The sequence below is a fragment of the Mauremys mutica genome, chromosome 3, assembly GCF_020497125.1.
Source record: "Mauremys mutica isolate MM-2020 ecotype Southern chromosome 3, ASM2049712v1, whole genome shotgun sequence".
Taxonomy (NCBI): Eukaryota; Metazoa; Chordata; order Testudines; family Geoemydidae; genus Mauremys; species Mauremys mutica.
Genome location: NC_059074.1, coordinates 104,047,193 through 104,061,835, shown reverse-complemented (window position 1 = coordinate 104,061,835; position 14,643 = coordinate 104,047,193). Strand labels below are relative to the sequence as shown.

Genomic DNA, 14,643 nt, shown 5'->3' with positions numbered 1-14,643 from the left:
AAGAACCCAACATGTATAGGGTGGATTCATTTTAAATCAAGGTGATTTAAACCACCAAGTGGAAAACCTCAATTTAAATAATTAATTTAAATCAACTTTTCCATTTGCACTTCAGTTATTTTCTAAAGAAAGTTGCATTCTCATTGGTTGATATAACCATTAAAACATGTTGATTTACAAGTAATAGTCGTTACACTAAATTTGATACCAGAGATGTTTAAGAAAATTGCATCTTTTTTCCTACCTAGTAGGGTACACTATAACTATATACATTTATTTAAGCAATTATGTAGCTTAATAGTTTTATTAACAGTCTTATTAATTGTACATTTTTGGTATGTTAGAAAATGGTGAATGATATAAATTTACTGTATAATTATTTTTTGCACATGATTTGTGTCAAGCTGCATTAGGATATTAACTGGAATTACATTAAACACACAAAACAGCATATCACATTCATTTTTATTAAAACAATCTTACATGTTTTGGATACATAAACTTCTCTAATCAAAACATGTTTCATATTTACAACTAAATGATTTATTAACCAGAGGGATTAACTAATTGTTTCAGGTCAGCCTAGAAAAATTTTCAAATGTGCCTAAGTGAAAGTGACTGGAGCTTAAGTTCCAACTTGCCTGACTCTCTTGAAAATAGTCTCTCAAGTCACTTACGCAGACCTATTATGTCATATTTATAAAGCTTAATCTCTATAATTAGATGTTTTCTCCCTGATTCAGACTTTGTATGTAGAAAAGCAGACTTTAACTCAAAGTTTTTGATAGAGACTCACAGATTCAGCATATTTATATTTGATTTAAATGTTTTAAAAGATTATAAGTTTAGGCCTTAACATATTTTTTATCAAGTTCAGATTTCATTGTAAATGGGTTTATTTTTTCAATGAAAAACATTATAATTTAAATAAAATTAAAAAATCATTTAAATCAAAACATCTGATTTAAATAAAAAAAATCCCATGCTTTAATTTTTTTAATAGATTTTGATCCACCCTAAACATGTATTTCTTTCAAAATCATGAGATTTAAAAAATATCTCACGATGCTGTGGGGCCTGACGTCTGCTTTTTTGAACGTTTGGGGTTTGACAGGACAGGTCATCAGTTTTTCAATAAAAGAAGTGGAAGAATTGGAGAGGTTTATGCTTTCGAACTTCATCTTGGATACACCCATGAAGAGGCCTCTCTTCTTGTTTTCTTTGCCCCACAAATAATTGTTTTGAAAGTCTTGAAATAAAAAGTTGCTTATGCTTTGTGCAAGAGGTGGCTAACCTTTGACACTTCCCCCCCACCCCTGAGGATGCATTGGCAACTTGCCAGGACACCAAGGACCACACTTGGTTTTGCATAAAATTGAGTTGATTATATCTACCCTCTCCTCTAATTTAGAGGTGCAACCTGTGTAGATTACAGGTCTGAACAGTTAAAATGCCTGGCATTGAACTTCATAGTGTATGTGCAAGGTGCCTCATGTGATGTGTGACCAGGATTCATAACTGAATTTGGTCCGCTGGTTGGATCATTAGCTTCCCTAGCTTGGGCTAGGTACTGATCAGGAGTACACTGCAATGTGAACGCTGATCCATGCCCCCGCAGTATTGTACTGCATGCTGGGTCCTGTAGTATCCAGGGCCACATCTCTGCGTTAAAGAAGAAGGTGGCTGCAGGCCTCTCTTTGCCACTCCATGAGCCATGTTAGGCCTAGAGGCCATAGTTTAGTTGGCTGCTCCCGCTAAACTTTTTACCCTAATGGCCATTAGAACATGTATTAAAGGTGAAATATGGCTTTCATAGAAGCTATGAATATAAATAATTTCAATATGAGCTTAACCTAGGATGCAAAGTTCCGGAGAGTTTTAATGCATGTTTCTGGTTTACACCTGTCAGAGAGATTTGGAGGAGGTTTCAGAACCAAGGTCCAATTTTAAATATTCACACTATTGAAATAGAAAGAAGTGCCAATCTGGTTTGCTCAGCCTTTTTTAATACTGTCAGAAGCTCAGTTTAGGTTAAATGGGATCTTGAGACTTAATTTATTTAGAGAAACTCTGCAAAGCACCGCCAAAAGTGGTTGGTTCACTTCTTCCTAGTCCCTACTTGTGATCAGGTTAAAATTACTCCTCTTTTAAAACTTCATCACAAAGATATTAATTAAAGGGTAGCATGGCGGTAGACTGAAAATATTCTTCCTTTCTGCTTGTTATGGTGTTGAAAGTTCATAGTTGTTGCTTGCCTTCCAAGCAGGTTCATTGTAGCTAATTACCCTGTAAATGGATGGAACTACTGTGTGGTGTTGGTTTTTTTCCCTATGATGGTACAGCCAGTGTTTATTTGACTTATAATTTTGGTGGTGTCGGAGAAAAACTCAGTTCTCGCTTTCTGTTTGGGTGCAGCAAAATTAAATACTTTATTCTTTCTCTAGTAATTACAATAGAGGGAGGGAGTGTCCTAGGAAACAGGGTTGCCCCTTGTCCCGGACAGGTCTCTCTCAATTAGTAAACAATCGCAACAAGCATTTATACCTTTGTTACAGACAATAGCTAGCAATCATGGAGACAGTAAAGAGAAAACATTTGCATTTGTTTATACATAAGCCTTTTTACTATCTTATTTGTCTCACTACTAGAAAAAAAGCAAGACTGCACATTTGGTTATCTGAATTGCAAGGTCGTAATAACTTTCACACAGTTCACTCTGTCTTACATTATCTTACTTCTACAAATCTCATGTCATTAGGGTCACAGCTAGCCTAACTCATGCTAACTAACTAACATTCATTAAGATCTCTTCAAATCCTTGTTAATTATTTTCTGGCTTCCACAGTGGTAAACACAGATATTTGGTTCCTTTGTGCAGAAACGTGTTCTGAAATGCATTTGGGGCAGGGGGGTCTGTATTCTCTGATTGATTAAGGGATGAGAGAGTTCTGCATATAGCTCTCCCCTATGCACTGATGGGAGAATAAAACTGCGGGTCTCCACATACTCAAAAGACTTTGATTACAACATGGCCTCATGAGTGAGTGGGCATGTTATGTGTTTTTATTTGTTAGTATGTATGTAGCAGGGCTGCCTTACCTGGTCTGGGCTCAGGCTAGCTACTGTCTCAGTTCCATGGGCCCATCCCCTCCCCAGCATCTCCACCATGTGCAAGCGTGCTGGCCTGTCTCCCCAGCCCAGGGAGGACTGATGCTCTGCTGCAAATCTTTCAGGCCCTTCCTGCAGGACACAGTTTTTATTAATTCAAACAAAAGTCAACAAAGTACACCACTACCTCAATATAACGCCACCCGATATAACACAAATTTGGATATAACGCGGTAAAGCAGCGCTCCACAGGGGGCGGATCTGCGCACTCCAGCAGATCAAAGCAAGTTCAATATAACATGGTTTCACCTATAACACGGTAAGATTTTTTGGCTCCCAAGGACAGCTTTATATCGAGCTTTTATATACCACAACACCCTACCAAAGCAGACTGTCAGGATCCAGAGGCCTTTTATTCTGCACCAGTGCTACCCTACAGGAGCCAACCTCCTTCCCTCAGCCCCATCAACTGAATCTTCACAGACTTTTTATTGGGAACACCTGAGCCCTTCCCGAATGGGTCTGATAATGAAACAGGGCTGGCTAGTCCCAGACGCCCTGGCCTATAAAGGGGCAGACCACTCTGTTACAGTGTGTGTGCACGCTCTTCTCTATGAATTCTTAGGTCTCAATCCTACAAAAGCTTACCACTGAGTGTAATGTTTGTGTGTGTAGCCCTGTTGAGATCAGCAGGACTATGTATGGTAGTAGTAAGCACTATACTTGAAAGTAAGTGCTCATCAGGAGTAGGTCCCAATTTTGTGTCTAGTACTTGTTCTTCTGCCCTTTGCGTTGTCTGTGGGATTTTGCTCAGATTTAATTATGGTGACAATATTTCTTTAGCCTCTACCTTTAACCTCCCTCAAACTTGTACTTTGCTAGCATGCAGTTAATCTTTAGAAATTGAGTTTGATTAAGAGATAGTGAACAAATCCATGGGCTTGCACAGTAGCTAAAATAATGGACACACTGAACATACAGGCTCAGAGGGGAAACAAAATGATTTTCTGCCCTTCAGTGTAATAATTATGTTCTATGGTTTATTCCTCATTGTTGAGATGCAAGCTTAATGATAACTGGTGTACGTTAATGGAGGCCTCTTTAGAGTATTTTGTACTTTGTGTAATCTGTGCAAGCCTCGAAATAGTTCCATTAATCGAAAAGAGCCTTTGCAGTAGTTCATTATGTAAGGGCACTTATGCAAACAGCCTGCTGTTTTTGTGAGACCTGTATTTCTATAGTGGTGCCACTTTTGTATTAGCAGAATTCAGGAGAGCAGCTTTGGATACAAAAAATCAGTGCTTGAGGGCAGCTGAGGAAATTAAACTCTTGTAGGATAATACTTATTAAGATCAGCCTCTCTTTTCATGGGAGCCGGAGCAAAGTGGATTAAGAGTAGTTCAGGGGTTTAATTAATAATGTTGACCCTCTACATTTAAAAAAATACCTCAGTCTCCAGTGTAAGTCTGGCAATTGGTTACCATTTTAGAGACCAGGCCTAATGAATTCAAGTTGCAATCTTTATTGCTACCCCTAAAACCAAATTATGGTGAATGGATGTTTTAGATGCAATAAAACCTGACATTGCAGTGTTAAGATGATTATGATTTATTGATCATTAGTCTCCAATGTATATGTAATAAATTCTGATGTGCCCATCACTGCAGTATCTGGTCTCTGTATACATAATTAAGGGAATTGTGGTCCCATTTGAGAGTGGACCAAAGAGATTTTTGAGAAATGCTAGGGGCCTAACCAAAAAATCCTTTTGTAAGGATTATGAGGGTATTCTCTCTGTGCTAGCTAGCAAACAACACATTTTTTCTAATATGATTGATGGGCTTCCTTTTTTTAAATGTATATATAATTGCTCCTGTCTAGAAAAGTATGGGAACAAAAACACGTGTTAAAATCTATGTAGTCGGGGATAGGAACAAAATATTAGGACTTGGTAGCAGTTTAGCATATTATGTCAGCAAAATAATGAAAAAGAAGTGCAAAGAGAGTAAATGTTTAAAATTTACAGATAAAGGCAGTAAAGTGGGTTGTGACTAAAATATACGAGTGACCTATGTGCTCTTAATCTCTGAATCATAATTTGAAGATGCCCCTGTATGGCTGGGTGCAGTATTTTGAGGCGGCTTCTGCAATGTTTGGTGATTTGTAGAAAGTGTCTGATCTAACTTCTTGCTTCTATGGTGCATATTCAGCTCGCCGTCTAAATCTCAGTCCATTGGAGAAGAGCATTGTTAGCAGACTGCTGATGCCCACACATTCATTCCTGGCCAGAAGTAAAAGCACAGCTGCCTTGTCTGGAGATGCAGGTAAACTTAAAAGGGTGAACGCCTACTGTTTTCTCACAGCTGTTCCTTTCAAACATTCTTTTATTTATTTATGTTTCTCCAGAAGCACTCCAGGTTTGTATAGAGTGAGCTAAAATGGCTCCTAAAAGCATAGCAGTTCTTGGTATGCCTTTCTTTTTCTCTCCCTCTCTCTTTAGCTTAATCAATCTCCGTTATCTTTACCAGTGCAACAAAGAAAACGCCCATAGGGCAGCAAGCAGCACATCATAGTCCACTATAGTATGCGGACCCAATGCAGCAAACAGGATAGCCCGCTGTATGTTGCTAGAGCTGCTGTGTACTGCCCCTGCTACAAAAAAGGCATTCTGTACCACTGTGTTTGTTTTCCAATATAGAGCATATTACCCATTTTTAAAAAATCTGGTAGACTGAATATATGACACAAGTGACTTGATTTTTCAAACTATTTGCTTTATTTTGTGTTTTAAAGAAAGAAAAGACTCAATTAACTATTTTATTTTGAAGTTACTATTCATCGAGAAATTGTACTGGTTATAGTTAACTTGTTTTCTAATGTTAAATTGTTGTTCTACTTCTCAAGTTAGGTCCCCCATTTCAGTGATCTACTAGCATGAGTAAAGTTAAGCACATGTGTAAGTGTTTGCAGAAGTAAGACTTTGTTGTTAAAAAGTTCTCCACCAACCACAAAACAACTCTTTGCTTTTCCACTGAGGGGCAGAAAATAACACAGAGATTATGGTAATGTCTTTCTGAGGTAGCCTGAAAACTCTTCAAAAGTAAGGAGAATGTCACAGGCATGTTTAAAACAGGGTTGTGATGTATTATGATGGAAAAGAAGCAGGTCATTCTCTGGTGTATTATAGAGAAGAAGTAGTTGCACTGTTTATAGATTGTAGAGATATTTCGTGACCACGCTATGGGATTTTAATTCATTGGTAACATACTGTTGCACCTGTTGAACGTTTAAGTTCAGACAGGTTTTCTTAGCCCCCTCCTATAAACATGCCTTTATTTGAAATAAAGGATATTGAAGGTAAGGGGGAATACCGGTTTCGCAAGACTATTTTTCAAAGATGCTTTAACTGAAGAATTCTCATTTTTAATTAGGCTGTAGTATACAGTTCCAGGGGGATAGCTTTGGGGGGTGAAGGGAGGAAAAGGTGGGTAATATTCTACAAACAGAACAGTTAGCCAGTGTGAGTCTTTTCCAGGGGCATCATGTCTTTAACAGCAAAGGCTAGTAAAATTAGTACTTAATATCATGAAATTCTATTTAGCAGGTAGGAAATTGGAAATGCAGCTAGTGGTTACAGTGCTGACAGTTGAGAAAGCAAGGCTCTTAACTTAGCAAGCAATTACTCTGCTAGAGGAGAAGTGAAACATTTTCAGTCTCCTGCTAAGTAATAAATTGTAAGCTGAATTGTAATATTGGCGGATATTTTAAGCAACATGAGTGGTTAATACGCCAGGGTATTCAGGGTAGTTCTCTCTGTGCTACTTGGAACTGTATCACCCATTTTAAAAAAAAAAATTCTGTATGCCCATTGTTTTCCAATTTTGCCCAGTTATAGCAATAACTGCATTATTTGAGTCCAGGGCATTTCCTGGAGATTAATGATCATCTGGTGTTAATGGCTCATGACTGTGCCCTTAGCCATCAACTCATCCCAGCCTGTCATTAATCCCCAGGAAATTACCCTGCTCCTTCATCATTATTACTTAAAGATGAACTTCAGAGCAAAAATTAAAATCAAGTTAAATACGGATTTCTCTTACTAAGTAAGCTATTGAGAACAATGAGCACAGAAGAAAGTTTTAACTAATCCGCTAAAAAAATTTCTATCAAATGCTCTTAGTGCATCTTGGTTCACTGAAGATACCACAAAAAGCATCATTCAGTTCCATCACAAATGAAATGAAGTCCTTGACTTCTAATATTTATGATGTCACTATCTAGGATAGCTTCAGAGAATCAGGAAGTTCCAAGAGGATTGATTCAAAGAGAGGGAATATATATTTTTTTTAAAGTTAAAACATATTTCTGTGCTGATGTCCCCTGTACTTTATGAGGGGACATTCAGCAAAGAAATTTGTGTAAAACTCCATTTCATGCTTGCTCTGCAGTTCACTCTCTGGTGATGGTCTCCTTTTAATATTTCATTAAACACACTCATCTTAACTGATAAAGCAAACATGTGCCCTTGCCATAGCTTTTAAGTGAGCTTAATTTCTTTATTAATGAAGTTCATTTAGTCTTCATTCCAGACAAAGGTGTATAACTAGCTCTGCTACATCAATGGACCTTTATTAGAACAGCAGTGTGCATTTTTGTGGAAATATAATATGCATGGAAATACAATCAATCAATCAATCTCTCTCTCTCTCTCTCCCTCTCCCTGAGAGAGAAACTGGGAGAGATTCTTCCAAGGGAAAATGGGGCTACTGTTTTTTTTATAAATAATGCAAAGGAAAAAAGGTACTGTTGAGAACCTGTGCGTTCTGTCTCTGCTATTGAGTAACATGCTGAATAACAAGTATTCTCACTATATTGTAAATGACCATGAGAGGAGAAACAGGAAAGGCACCTAAATAATTACACAGTTTGGCCTGTTTTCACTGTGAACTAAACCACACTGCCAAGAGAATAAGAACAGAACAAGGTCTGTGAATACTCTGACCAGCATTTCTGATTGCTACAAGAAGTACTTTTTTGGTCCACTTTGCACCACTATAATTCTCTTTGCATGTGTACTCTAAACATCACAAACCTAATAATCTATCATTTCCATGTAATAAACTTTGTCCTCTGCAAACAGCTAAGAAGAGTTGCCATCCCAGATACTGATTTCATCATAATCAACTTGGCAGAAAAAACGAGTGGTTATAATATGCTTATTATCATAATGGAGAGAAATAATTTAGTTGTGGATTATTAGAAATTTCTTTAGACTGGCTGTTTATCTTAAAGTATATTGATAATATTAGCAGGTTTTGAATGAGGAATCCAGACAAAAATTTCTTACAGAAGGAACTTTTTAAAGTGCAGTGGCTACTACAAATTGCAGACATGTATATTTTATGCTATCCATAAATTTTTTGCAGTGTTGATATTTTTATGTACTATGGCAGGGACGGCCAAACAGAGTCTCACAAGCCATATACGGCTTTTTTACAGTTAGTGAGGCTTGCGGGGCTCCCCTCACACCTCCCATTTTCCACCTACCAGATTTGGGGGGTGGGGTGGAGGGGAGTTTGGGGCTTCTGCCCTTCAGTGGGGTGGTGGGACTCAGGGATTCTGCCGTAGATGACTGGTGCCTGCTGATGGGGAGCGGGGGGAGGCACACAATTTAAAGGTTTGTCCCCCTCAAAAGCTTGAGTCATGCCCCTCAGGCACGCCCCCCTTTCTACCCTCAGCAGCTTCCCTGCCCCCCCTCCTCCAAGTCTTAGCACCGCATGCAGAGGGGATGGCAAACAGGTGGGAGCTGCAGAGAGGGGCCGCAGTAGCAAAAGCAATGGCTCTCCCTACAGCTCTCAGCTGTTTGCCGCTGCCTCTCTCCACGGGGCTGCAGCTCCCAACTTGCTGGTTCCAGCAGCTGCCATGCAGGGAGGGGGGCCCAGCGACACCATGTGACTGAGCAGAGCCAGCAAACTCTGGCAAAAATCGGGGGGAGGGATGTGACTCGATGTGCCCCCCCTCCCCCCTCGGCATTGCTTCTGGCTTCTGCCCAGCAGGGATGGGGGATGTCTCGAGGCTTCAGCCCTCCGGGGCACACCTGCCAGGGCTCGGGGTATCAGCAGAAGTAGGGCTGAAGCCCGAGCCCTGGCAGGCACACCCAGCCCTTGAACTTTTGAAGATTGTCATCTGCAGCTCGACGGGTCAGTAAGTTAGGCCACCTCTGTACTATGGTATATCCATTTTAATGATAACATAAAAATATACATGCATTTTATGCTACAAATCTATTCTGCTTGAGTGGTACAGTGTATTCTGGGTAGGGTAGAAGAAGCATGCATTTATTCGGTGTCTGTTTATTTCTGAAATCTTGTAAATTTCACCAAGAGATCACAAGTTCACAAATTATCCTTAATGCATGATGTGACTTTGTCAATTTGACGTGAAGGAATGTAATTATTTTGCTAGACTGCTGAACTATATTCTCTGTATAGATGATGGCATGTTTTGGTCTTTGTATGTGTCTCTCTCTTTCAACCACCCCTTCCTGCCCCAACTAGTTCCTGAAAACCTAATTGTAGTCAGATTTTTGTCTGATTTTTTTTTTTCAGATTAAAATGCATTTCAATTTCTGGAGAAACACAAGTAATTTTGTGTTTGTTGCTTTACCAGAACCATCACTTTTAAAATAAAAGGCAATATCACTGTCTGATGTCCATTTGTTTTTGAACACCTTCTTCTCTTTGATAAATATGAAAATTACTAACTTTCAATTTAAAAGGTATATGAATTCCGATTAGAAATGTACCAATATTTGGGGCTAAATGAATGAGTATCAAGTGATGCTTCTGGTTTAACTTCTAAAAATGTTCCTTATGTATTAATACCTTCTTCCTTTTCTCTCTCTGTCTCATTCTCTCTCATTCCTGTTTCCTGCTGTTGGCTTTCCTTTGTCACTCCTCCAATGCTGTTCTGTTTAAAAAAAAAAAAAAAAAATGAAAACAACCCACACGTAGTTATCCCCATTTGTCCTCGTTCAGCATCTTGCAGCCCCATCAGCCCTCTGTCCTACAAGGCCATGAACTGTAGAAATCCAGCAGACCGACCAAAATTCTTTGACACAACAACTGGACGTAGGAGGACCACACACTCAGCAGGGGTAAGTATGCTAGTTGTATGTAGTCTAGCAGCTGTAGCAGAACCGTGTGACATAAATACACATTAGAACATATGAAAAAGAGATGTGGATGGTTCTGGAGAATGGTAATGGAGTCTCTCACTTCTGGGTCACCAGTTAACATCATGCTAGTTGGTACCAATTATTTAACAATAGCTTTGTGGCTTTTGTGAATTCAGTTGATTTCAGTTCAGTTTCCTAAAGGGCAAACATCAAACTCCCAATCAGCACAACTGCTATTGACATTCTTCTTGTGTTCTATGCAGTATTATTGTAGCCATGTTGGTCCCAAGATATTAGAGAGACAAGGTGAGTGAGGTAATATCTTTTATTGGACCAACTTTTGCTGATGAGAAAGACAAGCTTTCAAGCTACACAGAGCTCGCACTAACAGAAGTTGGTCCAATAAAAGATATTACCTCACCGACCTTGTCTTTCTAATGCTTCTTGAGGGTAGTCTTAGCTAAGAGTAATACAAGACATAGAGACTGTGAACTACTCTCTTAGTCTTTGAGATGATCCTTTCAGATCATGGTTACGGCACATTACCAGGACTGTGAAGCTTTCACTGCTGCTGCCCTGTGCTAAATTTGTCCTGTGAATAGAGTATTTCAGTCTCCAAGGTTATCAGTCGGCACTTTTTATTGGGTTCATAGAATCATAGAATATCAGGGTCGGAAGGGACCTCAGGAGGTCATCTAGTCCAACCCCCTGCTCAAAGCAGGACCAGTTCCCAACTAAATCATCCCAGCCAGGGCTTCGTCAAGCCTGACCTTAAAAACCTCTAAGGAAGGAGATTCCACCACCTCCCTAGGTAACCCATTCCAGTGCTTCACCACCCTCCTAGTGAAAAAGTTTTTCCTAATATCCAACCTAAACCTCCCCCACTGCAACTTGAGACTGTTACTCCTTGTTCTGTCATCTGGTACCACTGAGAACAGTCTAGATCCATCCTCTTTGGAACCCCCCTTTCAGGTAGTTGAAAGCAGCTATCAAATCCCCCCTCATTCTTCTCTTCTGCAGACTAAACAATCCCAGTTCCCTCAGCCTCTCCTCATAAGTCATGTGCTCCAGCCCCCTAATCATTTTTGTTGCCTACCGCTGGACTCTTTCCAATTTTTCCACATCCTTCTTGTAGTGTGGGGCCCAAAACTGGACACAGTACTCCAGATGAGACCTCACCAATGTCAAATTGAGCTGAATAATCATGTCCCTCGATCTGCTGGCAATGCCCCTATTTATACAGCCCAAAATGCCGTTAGCCTTCTTGGCAACAAGGGCACACTGTCGACTCATATCTAGTTTCTCATAACCCCTAGGTCCTTTTCTGCCTAGCTACTCGGTCCCTAGTCTGTAACAATGAATGGGATTCTTCCGTCCTAAGTGCAGGACTCTGCCCTTGTCCTTGTTGAACTTCATCAGGTTTCTTTTGGCCCAAATCTCTAATTTGTCTAGGTCCCTCTGTATCCTATCCCTACCCTCCAACGTATTTACCACTCCTCCCAGTTTAGTGTCATCTGCAAACTTGCTGAGGGTGCAGTCCACGCCATCCTCCAGATCATTAATGAAGATATTGAACAAAACCGGCCCCAGGACCGACCCTTGGGGCACTCCACTTGAAACCGGCTACCAACTAGACATGGAGCCATTGATCACTACCCATTGAGCCCAACGATCTAGCCAGCTTTCTATCCACCTTATAGTCCATTCATCCAGCCCATACTTCTTTAACTTGCCAGCAAGAATATTCTGGGAGACCATATCAAAAGCTTTGCTAAAGTCAAGGAATAACACATCCACTGCTTTCCCCTCATCTACAGAGCCAGTTATCTCCTCATAGAAGGCAATTAGGTTAGTCAGGCATGACTTGCCCTTGGTGAATCCATGCTGACTGTTCCTGATCACTTTCCTCTAAGTGCTTCAGAATTGATTCCTTGAGGATCTGCTCCATGATTTTTCCAGGGACTGAGGTGAGGCTGACTGGCCTGTAGTTCCCCGGATCCTCCTTCTTCCCTTTTTTAAAGATAGGCACTACATTAGCCTTTTTCCAGTCATCTGGGACCTCCCCCGATCGCCATGAGTTTTCAAAGATAACGGCCAATGGCTTTGCAATCACATCCGCCAACTCCTTTAGCACCCTCGGATGCAGCGCATCCGGCCCCATAGACTTGTGCTCGTCCAGTTTTTCTAAATAGTCCTGAACCACTTCTTTCTCCACACAGGGCTGGTCACCTCCTCCCCATACTGTGCTGCCCAGTGCAGTAGTCTGGGAGCTGACCTTGTTCGTGAAGACAGAGGTGGTAAAAGCATTGAGTACATGAGCTTTTTCCACATCCTCTGTCACTAGGTTACCTCTCTCATTCAGTAAGGGGCCCACACTTTCCTTGACTTTCTTCTTGTTGTTTTTTAATTAAAAAAATATAATGAAAAAGAAGAAAGGTTGACATAGTTGTTTGGTGAAAAAGACCATTTGTGAATACTATTATTAGCAAAAGTAGCTGAGTGAGCAGTTATTCCCACTATGCTGTCTATGTGATCAGATTTATTTTTAAATGTGTTTAGAAAGTACATGGTGGGGTTTTTTTAATTGACTGAGAATAACAGATCTATTGAGTCTCTTTCCATCTTCAATACTGCTGGTGTCACTCTGACATACATCGTTAAAGACATTTCACTAATGATCCAAATCCTGCATTTTTTGTGCACCTAACAATTAATGGGCTAGGTGCTCAAGGGCAGTCAAAGGAAGTATGCCGATTTACACCACCTGAACATCTGTCCATTGATTTTTTTGTTTTTAAGGCAAGTTATCATTGTGCAAAGTATTTTCACCTGGGTCCATCACTTGCTAACACTTAACAAGATTTTAATGGAAAGGTTATTTTTTTTAACACTAAGATTAACTGCCCAAAGAATTTCAGGATTTATGGTGGTCAATAGGGAAAAAAATAAAGGGATTGCACAAGAAATTCCTGTTTCTTCAACTTTCTTTTCCCATATTTTATAAAATCAGTTTAAGTTAATGGCTCAGATAAACAATATAGACATCTTTTAACTAAATCAGCAATATGTAGTGCCTTCCCCTCTGCCAGTGCTGTGCTTGATACCTGGCCATGGTAGTATAATATTGGGCTCTGACAAGATTATGCTGCTCCATGAATGGCAGGATGCTATCTGAGAAAGACATTTGATAGATACCCATGCACCAGTCTTGTTTCCTCTACAAATTGTCAGCTATATTTTGAATTCAATATCCCTAAAAGTTGAGGGTTTCTTATATTTAAAGCTGCTCCTACTAGTACATATGATCCCAAATTTTGATCTACTTTGAAACTGTTATAATCTAGTAGGAAATATGCTCTGAGTTCTTATAGAGATATTTTTTAAATTGCCATTGTGAGATAAGAAATTAAAAAGAAAAAAGAAAATAACTATTCTGCATAAGATTGAGCAGTGTGAGGTTTTTGGCTGCCAAGCCAGCCAGCAGAGAAGAGAAGGAGAAGAACCATATTTCAGGCCTATGATGGCAGCTGTGGTGCTAGCACATAAACAAGGAAACAAAATAAATAGAGCCATGTACACTTGAGCTCCATAAGGAGCTTGTCGGGAATGGGGGATGGCAACTTGCTGTTTGCCAACTGAAGAAATACAACATTTGTAGTGAATGAAGTGTTAATTTCAAGCATCTCCATGGGTATTGCAAACAGTAGAGAGAAAAACTTTAAGAAAAGATAATTATCTATCTGTGTCAAATTAAGATTTTTTGAAAAGTTTTCCATAGCATTTTAGGATAGCACAGAGTGACTAATATGCGTGCATACTATCAAATTCTCATTTCCCGGCATAAAACTTCATTACATTTGTTTCAGGAGTCATGTTTATACACTTACCAGCTAGGCTGTAGAAAGTGCTGAGGCAGCACTGATTTCTCATTTTCCTATGCTGAATGTGTAGTCCTTTGCCTATGGGAATTACTCGTGCGATATGATTTTCTGTTTATTTGCTGATCCTTAGACTGACAAAAGAGAAAAGGACCTCTCCTCCAGCGTAAAGAAACTTCACTCTCCTTCCAATCCCAAAACTAGATCACTAGCGCTCTCCCCAGTTTGGTAAGTGAAGTACAGATGCTGGGATTCAGCTATATTAAGCTTTACTTGTTGTGCTCATCGAGTGACTCAGCAACAGAAAACATGGATTAAAATGGCCATTAAAAGACACCTTAAGCCGGGGCGAGGGACATTGTCTGGCTTGCTGGGGAAAGGGGTGTTCTGCTTAAGGGGGGAGGAAGTAGTGAGGCGTGGACACTGCTGCAGAAGTAGAGCAGGACAGCGTGGGGATGCTGACTCCTCCCGCAGGGCCTG

The 14,643-nt window shown here is 39.9% G+C and overlaps 1 protein-coding gene across 4 annotated transcripts in view; it reads left to right on the top strand.

The window, feature by feature from the left end:
- The window catches only part of MAP7 (microtubule associated protein 7), a 197,567-nt gene that overhangs the window by 155,530 nt on the left and 27,394 nt on the right, over positions 1-14,643 (top strand). For all 4 annotated transcript variants that reach the window (XM_045010039.1, XM_045010040.1, XM_045010038.1 and 1 more), the window contains exons 7-9: positions 5,319-5,432; positions 10,146-10,264; positions 14,297-14,391. In XM_045010039.1, the coding sequence (XP_044865974.1) occupies positions 5,319-5,432; positions 10,146-10,264; positions 14,297-14,391 (328 nt within the window). The remainder of the gene's footprint in view (positions 1-5,318; positions 5,433-10,145; positions 10,265-14,296; positions 14,392-14,643) is intronic.